Source organism: Macaca mulatta, chromosome 4 (assembly GCF_049350105.2).
Source record: "Macaca mulatta isolate MMU2019108-1 chromosome 4, T2T-MMU8v2.0, whole genome shotgun sequence".
NCBI lineage: Eukaryota > Metazoa > Chordata > Mammalia > Primates > Cercopithecidae > Macaca > Macaca mulatta.
This window is the reverse complement of record NC_133409.1, coordinates 13,015,710-13,038,941: the sequence shown is the minus strand read 5'-3', so window position 1 is coordinate 13,038,941 and position 23,232 is coordinate 13,015,710. Positions and strand designations below refer to the sequence as shown.

At 39.9% G+C, this 23,232-nt stretch overlaps 1 protein-coding gene and 1 long non-coding RNA gene across 4 annotated transcripts; one reads left to right on the top strand and one right to left on the bottom strand.

The window, feature by feature from the left end:
* Positions 1-784: 784 nt before the first annotated feature.
* RSPH3 (radial spoke head 3) lies at positions 785-23,161 on the bottom strand. 3 transcript variants are annotated; one of them, XM_077999231.1, is made up of 8 exons: positions 22,550-23,161; positions 17,281-17,385; positions 10,013-10,154; positions 7,389-7,534; positions 5,890-6,093; positions 4,165-4,327; positions 1,681-1,767; positions 785-1,270 (listed from the first exon to the last, which is right to left on the bottom strand). In XM_077999231.1, exons 2-8 carry the CDS (start codon positions 17,353-17,355, stop codon positions 960-962), a joined length of 1,128 nt encoding a protein of 375 aa, XP_077855357.1. In that variant the 5' UTR covers positions 17,356-17,385; positions 22,550-23,161; the 3' UTR covers positions 785-959. The 3 variants fall into 3 exon arrangements, with proteins under 3 accessions (XP_077855357.1, XP_077855356.1, XP_077855355.1); XM_077999230.1 differs by having other exon boundaries at positions 17,281-17,368; XM_077999229.1 differs by having other exon boundaries at positions 17,281-17,368; positions 22,791-23,161.
* LOC144340257 (uncharacterized) lies at positions 14,219-20,254 on the top strand. The gene is made up of 2 exons (XR_013416153.1): positions 14,219-14,360; positions 19,505-20,254. It is a non-coding gene; the product is annotated as an uncharacterized LOC144340257 (long non-coding RNA).
* Positions 23,162-23,232: the final 71 nt, after the last annotated feature.

Genomic DNA, 23,232 nt, shown 5'->3' with positions numbered 1-23,232 from the left:
TACCTAACTGGTAACAGTGATCTGCCTTCGAGGAGGGGAGTGAGACTGTATAAGGGCAAACAGAGATTTTTGCTTTATTGGCATTGCCTGAAATTTTTTAATAGCAGGAATGTGAAAAAATAGATGAGAGCATATTACTAATCCACTGAATTCCTTAAGCCTTACTTGAATATTGAAGCTGGTCCTTGCAGGAAGGGAGCACTGCAGCTTTCAGTAGCACAACGTTTAGGCATCCTCTCTTCTTTTTTTTTTGAGACAGAGTTTTTCTCTTGTTGCCCAAGCTGGAGTGCAATGGTGCAAACTCAGCTCACCATAACCTCCGCCCCAAGTTCAAGCGATTCTCCTGCCTCAGCCTCCCGAGTAGCTGGGATTACAGGCACACGCCACCACGCCCGGCTAATTTTGTATTTTTAGCAGAGATGGAGTTTCTCCTTGTTGGTCAGGCTGGTCTCAAACTCCCGACCTCAGGTGATCTGCCCGCCTCAGCCTCCCAAAGTGCTGGGATTACAGGTGTGAGTCACCACGCCTGGCTAGGCATTCTCTCTTATAGTAGGTGAAATAGTTTTCCTATAGAGAAGAAAAGCTAAATGGCTGACAGCACTGATATTGAACATTAAATATCGTATGTACTAAAAAAAACTAACCCGTAAAATTAGAAGGACTAAGGAAAAATATATTTGCTGGTTACATATAATGGTAATAGAAAGCTAGTAATTAAATATAATTCTCATTAGAATTACAATGTAGCCTTTGAATATTCTATTAAATAAATGAATTCAATTAGTTTCATTTTCAAATTAGCTTTATTTTATCACATTTGATTGGCCCAGTCCATTAGACAAAAAGACATATTGACTAAATACAACATAATTTCTATAACCTGAGGGGACTCGCGCATCATTACCTGATTGCTTGCTGACTTGGCTGTTGATTGGTTTCATGACTTCGAAGCTCCCCTCCTATGACAATTCTTCCTCCTCTAAGGACTTCCTCATTGCTGATTCTTCATCCTGCTCTAATAGCTCTGTCTCTTCCATAAACTTCCTTTCCTGGGATGACCTTCTGTCATATGTTGTTCTTTGTGCATAGTCTCCATCTAAAAGCAGCCCCTGCGTCTGTGACATGCTCTGCTCCGGGAATTCAGAGGCCTCCAGCGACTCTGTCACTGCTCCAGGACCACCAGGCTCATCCTCTGGTTCTGGAGACCGATGTGTTTCTTCCTTATGCTCATACATATACAGTCTCTTTTCAACCACTTCACGGATCAACACTGAAAAGTTAAGTGTCCAGACATCATTATGATTTTCATATTATGGTATATTTTAGGAGTTATAGTGCTGACTTATAGATGATTACAAAACCTTCACGAAGCCTCATCCCTTTCCTATGTCATAACCTTTTTTTTGAAGTCAGCATACTTAACTTCACACTTAATGCATTAAATATAAATTATACTGTTTTAACAGAATATCATTTATGAAGTAAAGACAGAAGATATTAATAGATATCAAATTATAAAAGAGCCAAAGATAATATTGAGGGTAAAAATTTGCACTTCTATTAATATAATTGATATACTAAAAGTTTAAGTATTAGAACTGTGAAATTAATCTTTCAATTATTCAATTTATTCTTTCTACTAAAAATTTTAGAGATGAATTTTTGGATAAAATAACTTACTGTCAAGCACTGTTCTTCCCACCATGCTATATTCCATGGTTTTTTCAACTTCATTCATTAGCCATGGAAGAAATCCTATCTCAATATCTGTAATAAAAGACATTGATTTTTATGTATCGTCAGAGGAATAATGTGCTTTTCTCCTAATGTAATAGACTCAGCAACATTAGTTTCTTAATATAAAATGTTAAGTAGACTCATACAGCATAACTTGCCATATTCCTTATATATGTTCTGGTCAGTTTCCTTTCTGTTGCATAAGTGATTTTTTTTTTTTGAGAGAGTCTCGCTCTGTCGCCCAGGCTGGAGTGCAGTGGCACGATCTCCGCTTACTGCAACCTCCGCTTCCCGGGTTCAAGTGATTCCTCTGCCTCAGCCTTCTGAGTAGCTGGGACTATAGGCACACGCCACTACGCTTGGCTAATTTTTGTATTTTTAGTACAGACGGGGTTTCACCATGTTGGCCAGGATGGTCTCAATCTCCTGACCTCGTGACCCACTCACCTTGGCCTCCCAAAGTGCTAGGATTACAGGTATGAGCCACCACACCTGTCCCAATATTTTAAGAACTATGAGGCCTTCCTTGGAGTCAAGGCATTTGGAGTTTCCTTCGTAGGTGCAATCTGAGATGGATCAGGGAGGCAGGGGGAGGATGTGGGTTTGGGAGAACTCCAATCCAAATGCAATGCAAATCTGGAATTGAGCAATGCCAGTAAAAGAAAGTCTCCACCTGAAGGCCAGGGCCTAATGGAAGGAAGCTGATCAGACTCAGAGAACGCAGGTGAGAGGGCATTTGAGGAGGCAGCCATCTAGAAATAGGTCAGAAACTAGGTGTTTCCATCAGTATTAAGTTTGTTCAAACTGAAATCCACTGTGTAAGCATTTTAAAAATATGATCTATTACAATATACATTTTAAAGTTTCAAAACAGCATTTTTTGGGGCAGGCATCTAATTTTATTTTTCAATAGGATGAAATGGAGAGTGTGATAGAATATTATATTCACTACTATAAATAATTTTAATCTCAGGTATGAATTTCATTTGCAAGTTTTTATATGATCTATAACTTACTTTTTTGGCAATCAGTGATAGAAAAAAGGCTACTTGTCTCTCTGGCTAACAGAGTCCAAGCTAGAGCCCAGGACAGCAGGATGGTAGCCGAGAATGAACACTGGACTTGGAGTCTGAGTTCCAAGTCAGTTTGAGGCCTAATATTTCCACTGCCTGAGGAGTTGGGAGCAAGGCATTCAACTTCTCTGAGCTTCAGTTTCTATTTCCGAAAAAATGGGAATTCTATCTGACCTGCCTATCCTACAGGGTTATTGGGAGTATCAAATGATATCACCTATGAAAAATACTATGTATGTTAATAACATTTGTCTGTGATCTCACCTCTTTGTATTAAATTGAATATGTAATCAGTGAAAATTAACATTACTAACATGTGTCCCAAAATACTACTGCCCCAAAAATAGGACCTCTACACCAAGCACGGTGGATGTACATGCTTTTCACCCTGAGGAAGGTGGGTGGTGGTGAGGACATGCAACTCTTCCTTTCCACTGGCTGAGCAGCTAGGACCGCGGACTTTGAGGGGATACAGACAGACAGCTATCAGGCTATTGGTTCCCTAATGGCAGAGACCAGGGATCCTTCCTTTTCTCCAATACCAAACATTGCCTGGAACAGGGTAAGAGCCTAATTAAACGAATAAATGACCTTGATAGTTGCCCTCAAAGGGTTTTTGATTGGAGTAAGTCAACTGAGAAAAAGTTAATAACAACTACTTACGCATACATAGGACTTTACAGTTTACACGTTTCATATATCTTATGACTTAACTCCTAAATAATCCTCATTTCAGGTTGGGCACAGTGGCTCACGCCTATAATCCCAGCCCTTTGGGAGGCCAAGGCAAGCGGATCACTTGAGGTCAGGACCAGCCTGGTCAACATGGCGAAACCCCGTCTCTACTGAAAAACACAAAAATTAGCTGGGCGTGGTAGCAGGTGCCTGTAATCCCAGCTACTCGGGAGGCCGAGGCAGGAAGAATTGCTTGAACTTGGGAGGTGGAGGTTGCAGTGAGCCAAGATCGCGCCACTGTACTCCAGCCTCGGCAAAAGAGTGAGAATCCGTCTCAAAAAAAAAAAAAAAAAATCCTCATTTCACACATGGAGAAACTGGAGGTCATCAAGCTAGCTAATGATAAAGCTGCAACCCAAACTCAAATTTTCAATACCAAGTCCATATGTCTTTCTACTATACAAATGTTGCTTCTCAATAAACAAACACTAATATCCTTAAATCAAGATCTTCAAAATACACATCTCATTAACAACTGTACTTACTTTAAACAACTAAAATTGACTTTGTATCAGAAATAAAGATTCCAATTCAAAATAAAAATGGACATAACATAAATTTGAACCATTAAGAGGATGCTTATTAAAACAGAATTAATCTAACAAAAATATCTACAAACCTCTTTCAATGGGATCATAAAAGTAGCCACTATCCCTGAGGCTGCCAAAAACAGACGGGAGAAGGTCAGCCAGGTAACGCTGTGCAAATGCTCGGGCGGCGATTTTTTGTGATGTCTCATTGTGCTTGTGCACTATTTCCCACTGCTGTTTCTTACGCCGTTCCTGCCAAAACAACATAGGTGGTTATTTAGCTCTTATGCCCTCCCCAAGTACTGAATCTAGTGAAGTTAATAAGTAGAAGAATCCAGACTTATCAAAAAATGGGCAGTGAGGTGTCTATCTATTAAAGGTCCATATTTTTCATCAAAATTTTAACAAATTTCAACAGCTAGTGGGTACTGAATTCAGGAAGTTATAAAAGATGGAATTTAAGGTAAAAACCTCACTATTCATTTCAAGTAAAATAATTTCAAGACATACATGCTTGACAGTATAGATGGTAGCAAAAAGATAATCACCACTATATGTACTTTAAAATAATATTATCATGAAATATTACTGGTAAGAAAAATTACCAGTGGGCCAGTGAATGAGTTCATTTGTAACAATTCCCTGAATTTGTAAAGCTGAATGGTTCTGAAGATTATGAAAGCCTCTTATTTTTTGCTGTTGCTTCCTTTAGACCATGTAATATTTATAAAGCTGATGAATCCTGTTCTCTACTCTCACGTGGAAGTGGGAGCATTAATATATTTTCTAATTAAATCTATATTTAAACTCTAAACAAATATAAGTCTAGGTGATTCCTGTATCCAGTTTTCCATAATATATTTCCAAATAGTGAATAAACAAATATTTTTTGATAAAGATTTCATGACTCATTTCAACAAAGTTTATTTTGCCACAATTCATTTTATATTTGTAAATAAAATCTTACTTTTGCACAATCCTTATTGTAAGCCCTATGCTCTTTACACAACTAAGTATTCATCTTGGAATTAAAGTCCATTTGATAGGTATTGAGTAGGATTTCCCAACAATTACGCTATTTTTCATAGCATAGTAAGTTAGGCCCCTTGGGAATTTTTTCTGAACTGTTTCAGGTATTAAGATACTACTTTATAATTGTTCATCAGTATACAACAAAGGCTGACAGTTATTGCCAGAACCAGAAAGACTATCTATTCTAGTGCTTCCTAACTGTAGGCTACCGGCACATTTAAAAAAACTGGATTGTAAACCTCTCCTTATTGAAGATTCTAAAAATCCTGAATCTGAAAAATATTCTATAAGAACCCAAATCAGTCTGGTGTGTCACTAAGGGTATAAAGAAGGGCCTGGTCACCAAGAAAAAGAATCAGAATTCTATCCAGATGCCCTGCTTCTTACCCACAGTCTCTCTCCAATACACTCACTTTTTCCTTCCTTCCATCTTTCTGCCACTAACTTACGGCAAACCAACATATGTCTTTCTTTCTTTAGCACTGCTGATGTTTAAGAGTCTTCAACTGGGACACATGTAACCTAGGAACTTTTACTTTATTTAGAAACTTTTGGAAACTCACTTTAGGTATATTTATGTAAGCTGGAGTTTAAAAGATGGAATTCAGTCCACGAAAGATCTCTGATCTATAGAAGAGACCTGAGCAAAAATATTATAGATCTTTTTCTAATATATTCCCAAAGATCTTTAGTTTTATGATATATCATCACATGTAATTTTGAACATAATATGCTAACTAGCCAAAAGACTGCCTAAGAAAGAAAAATACAATTATATATACTTTTTCTTCTCGGTGTCGCCTCTCTTGCTCTTCAAGTCGTTGAACTTCAGCACGTTCACTATTCCGTAGTTCTTCATACTCACGCTGACTGGCCCGCAGGTTAGCCAGCTCTTCTTCTTCCATTACTTCCAGAAGAGACTGCTCAATTATCTTCCCCACCAAAACTTCTAACACTGGTTTAACTTCAAGATCAAAGTCAAAGAGCTTAAACATACAAAATAAAGCAAACTTAAAATTTTAATTACGAATCAAATGCTCAACAAAAATATAATGAATAGCAATAACAAGATATTATTTATTAAGTGTCTCCTGTGTGCCAGACACTGTGCTGGTGCTTTATTTATGGTTCCTAATCCTCAAAATCAACAACATTTTGTTTACAGGCAAAAATCTGTTAAGTCAAAGTTATGAAAAAAATGTATGCATTCATCAAAATGAACCCTGACACTGAAGAGGAATATCCTTGTCTGTCTTATTCTTTGCCTTCTCTGTTTGATTTTTATTTATTTATTTATTTATTATTATTATTATTTTTGAGACGCAGTCTTGCTCTGTCGCCCAGGCTGGAGTGCAGTGGCCGGATCTCAGCTCACTGCAAGCTCCACCTCCCGGGTTCATGCCATTCTCCTGCCTCAGCCTCCCAAGTAGCTGGGACTACAGGCGCCCGCCACCTCACCCGGCTAGTTTTTTTTGTATTTTTTAGTAGAGACGGGGTTTCACCATGTTAGCCAGGATGGTCTCGATCTCCTGACCTTGTGATCCGCCCGTCTCAGCCTCCCAAAGTGCTGGGATTACAGGCTTGAGCCACCGCACCCGGCCGTTGTTTTTATTTATTTTTAAATAACAGTTTGATGAACGAACAAATAAGAATAATAGATATTTTGGTGATTCATTGCTAGGATTTCTAGGCAAATATAACTTTCAGATAGCTTCTGAAGATTTATTTTATTTCCCAATTTCAATGACAGTTCTTTCAAGTTCCCACAAGTGTTAAAACTCATTTAGGTCATTATGAACATAATCATTGCCTTCTCTTCTTCAATTTCATAAACAGGCCCATTTATGCATTCCACACTGATAGAAAAATGTAATTATTAAAATTTTTTTAAAATGAGAGAGTATCTTTACAAAAGTTATGTAATCCACAAGCAACTAATTGTGGAATCTTTTATACCAGGGATATTATTTTTCCTTATTTAGTACAAATCTATCTTATATACATACATTAAGCAAGCATATAAACAAACAAAAATCAAATGTGGAAATATTCTAAAAATATTTTAAATGATTTTGTTTTTAATTGGCAAAGAAATCAGAACATGGTATTTCAAAACATTTCTGAGTACTATATGATAAAACCATTATAGATAATATCTGGAAAGAAATTCAAGAAGTAGAATCTGATTGTGAAGTGGCTCTTGTTCATATTAAGCATTATCTACACCTAACTTTACCTCATTTATAAAGATTATAGAGGGAACCCACAGGATATACTGTACCTCTCCTTCTAGTATCTGGGTGGCCACATCTTTGCCAGTTTTGGCAGGAATAAAGAGTGGTGTTGGTGGTCTGTCCAAAAATGCATCTGTTTGGCATTCCATATCAACTTCTATTATGCGATCAGCAATTTCTTCAAGGTATAATTCTAAGAAGAATCATCATATACATTGAGTTTAAAATTCTGGTCTAAGGCCAGGCACAGTAGTTTATGCCCATAATCCCAGCACTTTAGGAGGCCGAGGAGGGTGCATTACTTGAGGCCAGGAGTTTGAGACCAGCCTGTCCAACATGGCGAAACCCCATCTCTACAAAAAATACAAAAATTAGCTGGGTGTGGTGGTGCGTGCCTGTGGTCCCAGTCACTTGGGAGGCTGAGGTGGGAGAATTGCTTGAACCTGGGAGGTGGAGGTTGCAGTGATCCAAGATCGTGTCACCGTACTGCAGCCTGGGCAACACAATGAGACTCTGTCTCTAAGACAAAAAGTTCTGGTCTATTTCAAGCATATATGCGTATTTGAAATTTTAGCTCTTTCAAAACATATTTAAATGAATCAGAAAATAAGTATTAGAATAAAAGTGTTCAAATATGGGGCTTACTTCACATACTGAACTAAGAGTTTTTAAATATTTGGAAGACCATAGATAGAGTTAGTCAGGCTAGAACATTTACTGAATGTCTAGAAAGCACTGAGCTTTGTATTTGAAAATGGAACTGAAGAAGAACATGAGACCATAGATGTGTATAAGATGCAGAGTACAACAGTGGATAAAAGGTCAGTAATACACATATATATATTTGCGTCCTAAGATAGTAAACATATAAAGATTTGAAAATTCCTGGATATTTAAAAAAATCATGTACCAAGTCACCAGGTTATTTGATGTTCCCTCTCACTACAGATTATAAACAGATGTATGAAAACAAATTTCATGTTAGGAGTAATTTATATGAGGCAAGGGTAATGTGGTATCAAGCAAAGAACATGAGCACTAGAGTCAGATGTTGGGCACAGGACTTGGCCAAGTCATGTCCTCTCTGGGCCTCAGTTTCTTCATCTGGAAAATGGGCTATAACTACCTGTCACACAGAATCTTTGTAATAATGAAGGAAGTACACAGATAAAGGACCTGGTTCAGTCTCTGAGGAAATATCCAAAAAAAGCTGGCTGCTATTATATCACTTAATATTCTGATGGTATAAAGAAACATGAAAACTTAGCTCTTTGGCTAATGACAGCCATACACACATTCTAGACTTGGCGTAAAGGCAAGTGTTAAAGCATGGAATGGTCCCTTTTGCCTTTACCATGCAGAAATAATCCTGATGGATCCACTCACCATCTTGGAAGGGTACAAAGTGAACCTTAAGTAGTGACAGTGGTCCAAGGAAAACACCAAGCACTGTCTGATGACCAAGATTCTGTCAACAATACAGCTAGACCCTATAGGACCAGGTAAACCTCTACAGCTGAGGACAGCAAGACAAGCACGCAAATCCTGACATCTGCCTCAGGGGTACCTGTGTGGCCCTGGGGAATGTGCACAGTGACAGAACTGGAGGACAGAGGAGGCTGGTGTGAGAGGCAGATGACTCAGATGGGAGTGGGTTTATTCCTCTCAAAAGACAAAATGACAAAGTAGAATTATATTGCTCTCCTTTCCTATAAGTCCTAATGAAAAGAATAGTGATTCATGTTGGGCTACGAGAAAGAATCCCAGTTTGAGAACAGAATATGTGGAAAAGGGCTCCTAAGACAGAATTTGTTTGGTCACAAAATTCTTTTATTTATTTATTTGTTGCCCAGGCTGAGTGCAGTGATGTGATCATAGCTTACTGCAGCCTTGAAATCCTGGGCACATATAATCCTCCTGCCTTAGCCTACTGGGTAGTTGGAATTACAGGCATATACCACCATGCTTGACCAATTTTAAAATGTTTTTGTGGAGATGGGGTCTTGGTATGTTGCCCTGGCTGGTCTCGAACCCCTGGGCTCAAGTGATCCTCCTGCCTTGCCTCCCAAAGTGCTGGGATTACAGATGTGAGCCACTACGCTTGGCCAAAATTCTTTTTTTTGTTTGTTTTTTGAACCCCATCCCACACTTCCAGTCATATCCACTAAGATAATAGTATACAGTCTATGTATTTCTTTCTCTCTCTCTCTCTCTTTTTTTTTTTTTTGAGATGGACTTTAGCTCCTGTCGCCCAGGCTGGAGTGCAACGGTGCGATCTCGGCTCACTGCAACCTCCACCTCCTGGGTTCAAGTGATTCTCCTGCCTCAGCCTCCCAAGTAGCTGGGATTACAGGTGACTGCCACCATGCCCAGCTAATTTTTTGTATTTTTAGTAGAGACGGGGTATTTCACCACATTGGCCAGGCTGGTTTCAAACTCCTGACCTCAGGCGATCTGCCCGCCTCAGTCTCCCCAAGTGCTGGGATTACAGGTGTAAGCCAGCACACCCAACCTAGTCTATGTATTTCTTTAATAAATGAACTTCCCTACCATGTTACTGGGGAAGTATCAGCACAGGAGAGGCATAAATAATACAAAGGCCAAACACAAATGAACTGACAGACAACTGAGTAAACCAAGAGGACACAATGCCAAGGGCACAGTCACACACCTGTTTGCACATCGACATGCTTTCTGCCTTCCACAGGTTCAGGTGTTTGTGGTCTGAGCTGCTCTTGGGCTTGTTTTCTGGCAAGAGCCCTCTTCTTAGCCTCCCGTTGTCTCTGAAGCTCTAGAGAATCAGGCTGTCCGAGCTAACAGTGATAGAAAATACTTCTAGAATTTAGAAAATATTTATTAAAGCATACAAGAACTGCCATTCCAAAAGCAATTCCTGGGTAGTATAAAGGCATTTATCATAATGTTTCCTGATTATCAGTAACTTCATTAAAATTGCATTAGTACTTTGTCAGATAATTACAAAGATGTTTGACAAAGCATAAAAGTAACTTCAAAGTATGGCTGTTAACTGGAATACATGGGTGCACAATCCTATCTATATATTTACAAAAATAATAAAAACATTTCCTTTTTAATTCATTTGTTGACCTGCTGATCATTCAGGAGCATGCTGTTTAATTTCCATGTATTTTTGTAGCTTCCAAGGTTCCTCTTATTATTGATTTCTAGTTTTACTTCATTGTGATCAGCAAAGATACTTGATAGAATTTCTACTTTTTTGAATTTGTGCAGACATGTTTTGTGGCCTAAGATATGGTCTATTCTGAAGAATGATCCATGTGCTGAAGAAAAAAATGTGTACTCTGCAGAGGATGGATAAAATGTTCTATAGATATCAGTTAGTCCTAATAGGTCTAGTGTGAAGTTTAACACCAATTTTCCTTTCTTTCTTTCTCTTTTTTTTCCTTTCTGTTTGGATTATCTATTCATTACTGAGAATGGGTTGTTGAAATCTCCTACTATTATTGCATTGCTGTCTATTTCTCCCTTTAGATCCATTCATGTTTGCTTCACATAATTGGGAGCTCTGGTGTTGGGTGCATATTTATCATTGTTACATCCTCTGGCTGAACGGATCACTTTATGATTACAGAGTGACTATGTTTCTTTCTACAGTCTTTGATTTGTAGTTTATCTGATGTAAGTATACTCATGTTCTTTTTTGGTTTCTAGTTGCATGGAAAATCTTTTTCCATCCCTTTACTTTCAGTCTATGTGTGTCTCTGTAGGTGAAGTGGGTTTCTTGTAGGAGCATACAGTTGGGTCTCGTTTCTTTATCCAATCAGCTATTCTATGCCTTTTAATTGGAGAACCAAGTCCTCTTACATTCAGTGTTGTTATTGATAAAGCAAGGACTTCCTACTACCATTTTGTTGCTTATTTTCTGGTTGTTTTGTATCTCCTTCCTTCTTTATTGTCTGTCTTTGTGTTAAGTGACTTTATCTGGTAGTATATTTTAGTTTGTTGCTTTTAATTTTTGGTGACTCCACTACAGATTTTTGCATTGTGGTTACCATGAGGCTTACAAAAAACATAGATATAGCAAGTTGTTTGCAGAGATGACAACTTATCTTAGATCACAAAGAACAGAAGCAAAGAAAAATTATTCTACACTTTAACTCCATTCCCCCACATACTAACTTTCAGTTGCCTCATTGCACTTTTTTTTTTTTTTTTTGAGACCAAGTCTGCACTGTCGCCCAGGCTGGAGTGCAGTGGCGTGATTACCTACCTCTTAACAGGTTGCTGCAGCTATTACTGTTTTTGATAGTTGTCTTTTGGGCCTCATAGTAGAATTATGAGTGGATTGCATACTACAGTTATAGTATGAGAGTATTCTAGGTTTGTCTATGTACTTAATTTAACCAGTAAGTTTCATACCTTCAAATGTTTTCTTTTGGCATATTAGTGGTTTTTGTTGTTGTTCAGGCTGAAGAATTTCCTTTAACGTTTCTTGTAAGATGAGCGTGGTGGTGCTGAATTTGCTCAGCTCTTATTTGTCTAGGAAAGACTATGTCTCCTTCATATTTGAGGGATAATTTTGTGGATACAATATTCTTAGATGATTTTTTTTCTTTCAGCACTTTGAAAATGTCACCCCAGTCCCTCCTGGTCATCTCACTCCCTCCTGGCCTGTACAATTTCCATTGAGAAGTCAGCTGCCAGATGGATTGGAGATGCTTCATGTATGTTATTTGCTTCTTTTCTCTTGCTGCTTTTGGGATTCTTTTTTTGTCCTTGACCTTTGAGAGCTTGATTATTCTATGGGGTATTATTTGGGGTGAAAGAGTTTGGTATTCTCTGACCTTCCTGTACCTGGATATCTATCTCTTTCTCAAGTTTTGGAAAGTTTTCTGTTAGTATTTCTTAAAACAAGCTTCCTACTCCTTACTCTTACTCAATTCCCTCTTGAACACAGGTAATTCTTAGCTTTGATCTTTTGGGGTAATTTTCTATATCTTGTAAGCAGTCTTTGTTTTTTTCTCATTCTTTTCTCTCCTCAGACTGTTTATTTTCAAATAGTCTGTCTTTGTCTTCATGTTCACTGATTCTTTCCTCTGCTTGATTCATTCTGTTGTTGAAAGCCTCTAATACATTTTTCAGTTCAACAAATGTATTACTCAGCTCCAAGATTTCTGCTTGATTTTAAAAAATTATTTCAATTTCCTTGTTAAATTTCTGTAACAAATTTCTAAATTGCTTTTCTGTGTTATCTTAGATGTCACCAAATTTCCTTAAGACTGCTATTTTGAATTTTTGGTCAGAGAGCTCACATCCTGCCATCTCATTAGTGCCAGTTACTGATTCCTTGCTTTGTCCCTTCAGGTAGGTAGGTCGTGGTTCCTCATTTGCTGTTGTTTCATGTGGATGTATGTCTATGTCTCTGCACTGAAGGGTTATTTAGTCCAGTCTTCTCTGTCTGGCTTGTTTTTGCTTTTTATTGGATATATTTTCTTAGAAACCCCCCCTTTTTTTTCCCCCTTTTTTGAGACAGAGTCTCACTCTGTCACCCTGGCTGGAGTGCACTGGTGTGATCTTGGCTCACTGCAACCTCTGCCTCCTGGGTTCAAGCAATTCTCCTGACTCAGCCTCTCAAGTAGCTGGGATTACAGATGCCTGCCACCACATCTGGCTAAATTTTGTATTTTTAGTAGACATGGGGTTTCATCATATTGGTCAGGTTGGTTTCGAACTAATGACCTCAAGCGATCTGCCTGCCTCGGCCTCCCAAAGTGCTGGGATTACAGGCATGAGACACTGCGCCCTGCCAGAGATCCTTTATCACTAGATTGCTGCCTCCTTTTTGGCTCTAGGTGGTGCCTTAAGGCCAGGTTCACCTGGCTCTAGTAAATGATCAGAGCACTGCCCATCCTGAATGGGGGAGGTCCCAAAGGGGATACACTGGTAGTGGGACTGGCTAGGGGTCTATGCCCAGGGGACCGGTACAATGTTATCTCCTACAGTGTGGTGCTGCTGAACAGCCATGCTCATTTGGTGTTTCCTTTGATCGAGTTATACAGCGGAGTGTCCAGGGCTGGGGATGGTAGTCTCACCTCCCCATTTTGTCTTTGGCTGTACTCAGGGGTATTTCTCTCTTCAGGAACTCATGATGCTTCTTGTGGGTTGAATTTCCTGCCAGGGAACCCAACACGGTAGGGAAACTAGTTGTCCACCTTGATCTTTTTCCAGTGCAGAAATCACAAGTCAGAGATAAATCCTTGTGATGGTTAATACTGAGTGTCAACTTGACTGGATTGAAGGATACCAAGTACAGATCCTAGGTGTGTCTCAGGGTGTTGCCAAAAGAGACTATCATCTGAGTCAGTAGGCTTGGAAAGGCAGACCCACCCTTAACCTGGGTGAGCACAATCTAATCAGCTGCCAGAGTGGCTAGAATACAAGCAGGCAGAAAAATGTGAAAAGAGAGACTGGCCTAGCCTCCCAGCCTACATGTTTCTCCTGTGCTGGATGCTTCCTGCCCTCGATCATTGAACTCCAAGTTCTTCAGTTTTGGAATCTGGACTAGCTCTCCTTGCTCCTCAGCCTGCAGATGGCCTATTACGGGACCTTGTGATTGTGTGAGTTAATACTTAATAAATTCTACTGCATATATATATATCTGTTCCATTAGTTCTGTCCCTCTAGAGAACGCTAATACAATCCTCCACATCCTTAGTGCCAGGCAGACTAGAAGGAGAGATACTGCAGACATGAACGTCTGATTCTCCTACCACTTTCTTGGAGCTTTTTCACTTTTCTGTAGCCCTGGGAAGTGCCTCCTCCTTCTACTTGACCTCTAGAATATTGCTGGTGGTAATCTCGGCACTGTATATTTGTTCTTGATTTTCTTTTGCAGGGGGAGTGAAGCCGGCCTGCTTCTATGCTGCCGTTTTGGAACTCCTGAAAAATATTTTCACTGGATTAGAATTAGAGCTTGATAGTTCTTTCCTTTAAGGACTTGGAAAATATCGTGCCACTTTCTTGTCTCCATGTTTTAGGTAAGAAATCCACTGCCATTTAAATCATTGTTCTCCTTTAGCTAATGCGTAATTTCTTTCTGGCTGATTTCAAAATGTTTTGTTTTTAATTTTCAAAAGTTTGATCTTGATTTGTCTCGGGTAGATTTCTCTGGGTTTATCCTCTTTGGGGGAGTCACTTGGTTTCTTGGATCTGTAGGCCTTTTGCCTACAGATTCAAGATTTCCATCTCCTAGTTTTCCTCCTCTCCTTCTAGGATTCCAACAACATGAATATAAATCTTTGTGATTGTTCTTCAGCTCTCTCAGGCTTTTTATTTATTTATTTGGTCTATTTTCTCTCTGTTCAGCTGGATAACTTCCATTCTTCATTGATTTTTCTTCAAGTTCATTGATTGTTTCCTATATCATTTCCAATGAACTACTGAGTCCATCCAGTGAGTTTTTTATTTTAGTTATTGTATTTTTCAGTTCTATAAGTTTCCATTTGGTTCACTTTATCTTCTATTTCTTTGCTAAGATTTTTTTTTTGTTTCAAGAGTGTCTACAATTGTCCACTTTTCATTGAAACATGTTTGTTGCTTTAAAATCCTTGTCAGGTAATTCCCACATCTGAGTCATCTTGGTTTTGTCATTTCTTGATTGTCTTTTCTTGTGCAAGTTGTGACTGTCCTGATTCTTGTATGATAAGTGATTTTGGTTTGTATCCTGGCTATTTTGGGTATTATATTTGAAGACTTTGGATCCTATTTAATTTTTCAGTAGAAAGTCACCCTTTTTGTTTAGTGAACAAGCCTGTGTGGGGTTAGAAGTTCAACTTCCTGCTGGGCCCCACTGTCACCACCTCAACAAAAGCAGAGGGTCAACCTGTACCAACACATAGGTGCCAGGTGGGGGTGGTAGTTCAGCTCCTTTCTAGGCTCTGTTGACACTGGTGGTGGTGTCTGGAGAGTGCAGCATTGACTAGTACTGCCTCATACCACCTTGTTACTGCCAGATAGGACTGCAATTCAGCTACCTACTGGATTTGCTGGCACCACCCCAGAAAGAGTGGGGCACTGACTTGTGCCATCTCCTACTACCTCACTGGTACTGGGTGAAAGTCCAGCTTCCTGCTCCACCCTTGTTGATACCACCTCAGTGGGAGAAGCAGGGAATCCCTGGAGGTTCTAATGCAAGAGATCCAGGATAGGGTTGAAGCGTATATACATACATACATACATATATATATATGTTTAATAAGTTAACCATTGCTTCAGACTAATAGATGTTCCCCAACTTATGTGGTTTATGACTTTTCAGCTTTATGATGATACAAAAGTATCCACAGAGAATGTACTTTGAATACTCATACAACCATTCTATTTTTCACTTTAATATTTAATAAATTATATGAGATATTCAACACTTTATTATAAAATAGACTTTGTGTTAGATGATTTTTCCCAACTGTAGGCTAATGTAAGTATTCTGAGCACTTTTTTTTTTTGAGACAGGGTCTCGTTCCGGGAACATACCTTAGGTGGATTCTTCACATGCCTCATTTGACATTCAACAACATTGGATTTGAATGTTATTATTCATCTTTAACTTCTTTTTAATCACTTATTTCTTGATACTCCCTGCCTCAGACTCCGATTCAGGCACACTGAGCTTCCCTCAATTCCTTAACATTCTAGGTTGTGTTTTTTTGTTTTTGTTTTTTGAGACAGGGTTTCCCTCTGTCACCCAGGCTGGAGTGCAGTGGTGTGATCACAGCTCACTGCAGCCTTGTCCTCCGGAGCTCAATCAATCCTTCTGCCTCAGCCTCCCAAGTAGTTGGGACTGCAGGTGCGTGCCACCATGCCCAGCTAATTTTTGTGGGTTTTTTTTTTTTTTTTTTTTGTAGAGACAGGGTTTCACCACTTTGCCCAGGCTGGTCTCAAGCACCTTGGCTCAAGTGATCTGCCCACCTTGGCCTCCCAAAGTGCTGGGATTACAGGCGTGAGCCACCATACCTGGCCTCTGAGCATATTTAAGGTAGGCTATGCTATGCTATGCTATGGTGTGTTTGGCAGGTTTGGTGTTTTAAATTCATTTTTAATGTTCAGTGAGTTTATTGGGACATAACCTCATCCTAAGTAGAGGAGCATCTCTATCACCATCTTGTATTAGGCACTTATATGTCATATACAGTTTAGAGATTCACCTGTATTTCATTTCTGTGCCAAGAACTCACCACCCTTAATATCATACCATGTCTTACTCATCTCTGTATCCTAGGTACCCATAACAGGACCTGAAAGTCAATAAATATCTGTTGAGTGAATTAAAGCAGCAGAATTCAGACTTTTTGATTAAATAACGATAATTGTATTAGAGTATGAGATAATCTAAACAAACCTAGATGCAATCAACAAGGGCTACTCAAAATGTGGGCCTCTGGCTAGTGTGTCTATAAACTATTTGAACTGGTCTGTAACAATTTAAGTATAGAAATTGAGAGTAAAAGTCTAGAAATGTTTAGAATGGCAGAGTTCTGTTGAATCTAATGAAAAATTGGGGCTTTTTTTTTTAGTTAATTCTTTTTTTGTGGTAAAATACACATAATGTAAAATTTATCACCTTAACCATTTTTAAGTATAAAATTCAGTGGTATTAATCACATTCACATTGTTCTATCACTGTCACCATCCTCTATCTCCGGAACTCTTTTCCCCTTGCAAAACCGAAACTCTACACTCATTAAACAGTAACTCCTTCCCTGGCCCCCTCATCCCCCAGCTCCTGGAAACTCACTGGGCTTCCATTTGTATGTCTTTTTTAAAACTTCATTTTTATAGTAATTCATCTTTATTTTATGAATGTTTTAGTCTGCAATGGATTAGAAATTAACACAAAGAAACTGATCCTTCCCCACAGATAATGTGAGAACAGTGTTAGACTATTCAAACTTAACTTACCAGTGGCCCTGTCTGGAGTGCGTAAGTGTTGCCTCGAATTACCCTTCTGTCATACATTATGTTTCCATAACGCATAGGTTCTTCATCTCTGTAAAACAGAAAATCCTGTAAAACCATTTTAATAGAGTATTGGTATCTATGAAGTAACTCATTTTCAATAGGATTTAGACTAAAATAAATATATTTTAAGAAAATAAATTTCTGTTTCAGTGTGGTCCATAAAATAAGGAGGTAAATGGATACAATTTATGTAATGCTTACTATATGCCAGGTCCTTCATGTACATTATTTATTTATTATTCACAATAAGCTGCCAAGGTGGGAATTATGATTCCTTTTTCAGAAGGGGAAACAGACTCTGGAATCTGCCCAAGGTCACCTTGCTAGTAAGTGGCAGGGCTAGATTTAGATTGTAAATCTGTATGACTTTAGTAAATATGAAAATGGCCCACCTGAAAAGGGGCCTTCTTTAAAGGACTGAAAAAAGCTTGATTCAAAGATTGAAAAGTTACAGTAATAAAAAAATGAGGCTTAAAAATTAAGTCCATTTTCTAATTGTTCTTTAAACCCAAACGTATTTTTTTTTTTTTTTTTTTTTGAGTCGGAGTCTCGCCCTGTCGCCCAGGCTGGAGTGCAGTCTCCGCCTCCCGGGTTCACGCCATTCTCCTGCCTCAGCCTCCCGAGTAGCTGGGACTACAGGCACCCACCATCTCGCCCGGCTATTTTTTTGTATTTTTTAGTGGAGGCGGGGTTTCACCATGTTAGCCAGGATGGTCTCGATCTCCTGACCTCGTGATCCACCCGTCTTGGCCTCCCAAAGTGCTGGGATTACAGGCTTGAGCCACCGCGCCTGGCCCCCAAACGTATTTTTTAAAGTTATTGTTTAAAATGTTAATAAAATTTTTCAGCCTGGCCAACATGGTGAAACATCATCTCTACTAAAAATACAAAATTAGCCAGACCTGGTGGCCTGCACCTGTAATCCCAGCTGCTCCGGTGCCTGAGGCATGAGAATGGTTTCAGCCCAGGAGGCAGAGGTTGCCGTGAGCTGAGATCAGGCTACTGAACTCCAGCCTGGGAGACAGAGAGACTTTGTCTCAAAAAATAAATAGATAAATAAATAAAATAAAATATTAATTTCAGGGATCAGAATGATTGCTAGTAAAAAATACAAAAACACAGTTGATATTTTCATTCAAAGTTATTTAAATGGTATATTGTTTATAGCTAAGAAACTAAACATTGTCCTATACCAACAACAGTATTCTATGGGAAATGATTCTGAGTGGGGTATAAGTTGCTTTTTTGTCATATATTGAAGCCACAATTGAACATTCTAACATGTTTCATTGCTTGTATTAATTGATCTCTGGGCAGTGTTAGGCCCAGTTGGCCACTCCTTCACTGAAGCATTCTCTTTCCTAGGCCTCTGTGTTACCACTATAATCTTCTGATTGTTTTTCTACTACTTCTCTAATGCCTTTTTCTTAGCCTTTGTTTGTAGTTCCTCCCATACTGGAGGATTTCCTCCAGGCTCAGCCTTCTCTTGTCCTTAGTCGACCTCATCCATTTTCAAGACTTCAATTATAATCCATATACCTAAAACTCCCAATTTTTATTTAGCCAAGAACTCTTCTCTCAACTCTAGGCATATCCAGTTGCCCAACGACATCTCACTATGTTATCTGGAAGGCAACCTCAAAATGGAACTAATTATTACTCTCCCATTCCAACTCATTACTTCTTCAGTGTTTCCTATTTGATTAGATGGTACTACTAACCACGTAGTTGCCTTAAAATAACACATTTATTCTCAGAATCTGCAGTTTAGATGTCCAAAAGGGGTGTCAACAGGGCTGCACTCCTCCTGGAGGTCCTAGGGAGAATGTTTCTTTGCCTTTTCCAGGCTCTAGCGACTGCCCTCATTCCCTGGCTTGTGGTCGCCTTCCAGTCAGCATTTGTGTGATTCTGACCTTTGCTTCTAATGACACATCTCCTTCTATGACTCAGACTCCTATGCCTTCTTCTTTCACGTTTTTTTTTTTTTTTGAGATGGAGTCTCGCTCTGTCACCCAGGTTAGAATGCAGTGGCATGATCTCGGCTCACTGCAAGCTTCGCCTCCCGGGTTCACACCATTCTCCTGCCTCAGCCTCTGTTGTACCTGGGACTACAGGAGCCCGGCACCATGCCCAGCTAATTTTTTTTTTTTTGTATTTTTTTTAGTAGAGACTGGGTTTCACCACGTTAGCCAGGATGGTCTCGATCTCCTGACCTCGTGATCCGCCCGCCTCGGCCTCCCAAAGTGCTGGAATTCCAGGCGTGAGCCACCGCACCCAGCCTTCTTCTTTCACTTTTAAGACTCCATTGTGATTCTACTGGGTCCACCTGGATAAGCCAGGCTAATTTCCCATCTCAAGATCTCCCATCTCAAGATCCTTAATGTAATCACATCTCAAAGTCCATTTTACCACATAGCATGTTCACAGGTTCTGGGGACGAGGAAGAGGACATCTTTGGGGAATCATTATTCTGCCCACTATAGTGATTTTAAACCTTATTTGATCTGAGTTTAAAAAAAAATGTTCTAAGGTATATTCTAAGGTTTTAATTCATTTGCATTAAAATGTTATTTTATTAGAAGGGCTACACATCCTTTACCAAAGGATTTGTAAAATGAGGATGTCATTATCACAATTGTCTTTTGATACATGCCTAAAGGTGAATTTAATGGTGTTTATGATCACCCAACTACCAAGAAATACATAAAAGATGTATTACATTCTCTTGTTTGTAAATAAGAAGACTAGTATTCAAATGTTCTCTTTCAGCTTTATAATCCTATGAAAAGGTGGAAGTTCTTGACTCACATTAGACTTGTGTTAAATTTCTAGACCCTTTCAAAGGAAAAATCAGATACTCCCATTTCTGTATAACTGACTTCTCACACCTAAGTAAAACTTCACAGCTTTCCAATTAAGTTTCATTTTCTGGTTTCAGCCCAGTTATATATATCCAATCAAGATAATCTGGAATCTTGACTCCCTTCAATTATAAGTTAGTTATCCATTCCAGCCATGAAAAACTGAAGATTTATCCAGTTCAATGTGAAATTTTGAACAGGAAACAACTAAAGGGCACTCTAGCATAGAGACAGATTGACACAAAAGCATACTCTTTTTGGATATGGTCATCTAGTTACTCACCAGCAAGTACTGAAAGTACTAAAAGTACTGCTGTGGTTTGGATGTGGTTTGTCACCCCACTAAAACTCACATGGAAATTTAATTTCCAATATGGCAGTGTTGGGAAGAGGGGCCTAGTGGGAGGTGTTTGGATCATGGGTGGATCCCTCATGAATAGCTTGGCACCAGTTCTTGCAGTAGTGAGGCAGCTCTTACTCTCAAGAGACTGGATTAAGTTCTCACAGGACTAGTTCCCAGGAGAGCAGGTTGTTACAAAATGAGGTACTTCCTCCTGTTTGGCCACTTCCCACGTATCTGCTTCCCCTTTGACCTTCTCCATCATGTTATGATACAATAAGAAAAGTCCTCACTAGAAGGCAAGCAGATGCCAGCACCATGCTCTTGTACTTCTCAGTCTGCAGAGCTGTGAGCTAAATACATCTCTTTATAGACTATCCAGTTTCAGATACTCTGTTAAAGCAACATAAAAGGGATTAAGACAAGTACTCTCCTGAACACTTTTTTTTTTCCTGACATAGAGTTTCGCTTTGTTGCCCAGGCTAGAGTGCAGTGGCGTGATCTTGGCTCACTGCAACCTCTGCCTTTGGGTTTAAGAGATCCTCCTGCCTCAGCCTCCGAAGTACCTGAGATTATAGGCACATGCCACCATGCCCAGCTACTCTCCTGAACACTTAAAAAATATTTTATTCATAAAGGTATCAGAGGAGAATATTATCCTTACCCATAAGCAAATTATGGATAAAATATTAATATTTTATCCATTAGGATATCAATGATTATGATTTGTAAGATACTACTTTCTCAAAATTGAGATTTTTCTGTCTTGTGCATTACTCAGATATACTAAGCAACTAATCAACAGATTACTTCAATATACTAATCAACTATCAAAAAAGTTGTTCCTAATGAACCATCCTTGATTCTTGTTTCTAATTTGTTGGTCTGATTGGATAGTAATGATTTGTAAGCAACTACTTAAAGGCACCAGAAAGTGTTTTTGGAAGGATTAGAAAATTTTAAAATTGAATCCTTTTCTAACATAAATGACCACTCTTCAGATTTAAATTTTCTATTTTAGTTTTCTCACAGTGATAGACATCTCTTACAAAAGAATGTCAGAACAAGATAATTATGAATTTAGAAACAGTGTTTGAAACAAGCATCAATAATTACACTGTTGATATTCAATCATCAATTCGACAATTTGTATTAAGTGCTTACTATGTACCAGGCATTGTACTAGGTGAACAAAAGATGCAAAGGTTCCTGCATCCATGGAACTTGCATTCCTGTAAAGGTCTGCTGAATTCAACATTTGAGGCTTATGGAAATAATTTTAGAGAACCGTTTAACTTTAAGAGAACTTTAAGAGCTTATGTATATTTTTTTCTTTCCTATGTATGTTTGAATATTTGCAACTGTTCATCGATGTAAAAACACAATCTGCCGGCCAGGCGCAGTGACTCACGCTTGTAATCCCAGCACTTTGGGAGGCCGAGGTGGGTGGATCACTTGAGGCCAAGAGTTTGAGACCAGCCTGGTCAACGTGGCAAAACCCTGTCTCTACTAAAAACACAAAAATTAGCCGGGCGTGGTGATGGGCGCCTGTAGTCCCAGCTACTTGGGAGGCTAAGGCAGGAGAATCGTTTGAACCCTGGGCCAGGGGCGCGGGGGCGCGGCGGAGGTTGCAGTGAGGGGAGATCGCGTCATTGCGGTCCAGCCTGGGCGATAAGAGCGAAACTCCGTCTCAAAACAACCACCACCACCACCACCACCAGCACCACAAAAAACCAATACGTGGTCCTGCATGGAAGAATAATCTTACTCCTGCTCAAAGCCTGCAGAAGAGATTTACTCGGCTCCCATTTTGGATATGCTATTGTTGGATTATCCTTGCACCGCAGTTCCCTCATCTGCATAATGGAGTTATAAAACCAACTTCACAGCACTGTGGATTAAGTAAGAAAACGTATTTGAATGCCCCCAGTAAGGTGCTCAGCACGTAGCTGGCCCTCAATACACACTGGTACAATTCAAACTTTGTGAAATGAGCCGATTCGTGTACCTGGTAAGGACCACGGCAGCAACTCAGTATCACTAAAAGTTAGCTGGTGCCCAATCCATGCCCCTTCCTGCTTCACTCCTCCACACCACGGGAGATTCCTTAGGGCAGAACTTTTATTTCGGCAGAGTGCAGCCAAGGGAAGACAGCATATAAGTAGCTTTTGCCAGGGCGAAGGGGCCAGACCCCGGCCCGGGGATGGGGTGCAAGTATGGACCACACAGGGGCTGGCCTGGTCACTCACGGCTGCGTCAGGCTGTCCCGGTAACGGCTGCGCTGGCAGGGCAGTGCTCGGGGCCGGCTGGTGTAGGTGTAGGTGCTCGGGGCCCGAGAGGTGCCATCAGTCAGCGCCGAAGTCATGTCCGGGGGCAGACTGCCTCGCTTTCTGTGGAGCTTGGCTTTCACGCAGGTAGGCGCTAAGGTGTCGTGGGACCCGGAGAGATGTAAGTAGTGCCAAGGGCAAGGATTCCCCGACGCGAGGAGAAGCGACAACAAGGGAAGCGGGCGGGACGGGAGGTTACCAGCGTAGGAGGTGGGAGCTACACTGGGCTCGCTCCCAGCACCACAGAGACCAGCTGCAGCGGCCGCATCGGTTGCCCAGCAACCCGGGGTTCTGAGCTGGAACTCCCGACACTTCCGGCCCGCGGGTTTCCGGGGTAGGACTGCGGCGCAAGGCTCTTCCGGCT

Bases quoted from the DNA above. Each gene is read 5' to 3' on its own strand.
- RSPH3 (XM_077999229.1), bottom strand. From the start codon at position 22,906: ATGACTTCGGCGCTGACTGATGGCACCTCTCGGGCCCCGAGCACCTAC. The intron at 17,369-22,790 runs GTGAGTGACCAG...TCTGTTTTACAG, and splicing joins CGGGACAGCCTGACGCAGCC to AGATGAAGAACCTATGCGTT. The intron at 4,328-5,889 runs GTATATATAATT...TTGTTTTGGCAG, and splicing joins GGCGACACCGAGAAGAAAAA to GAACGGCGTAAGAAACAGCA.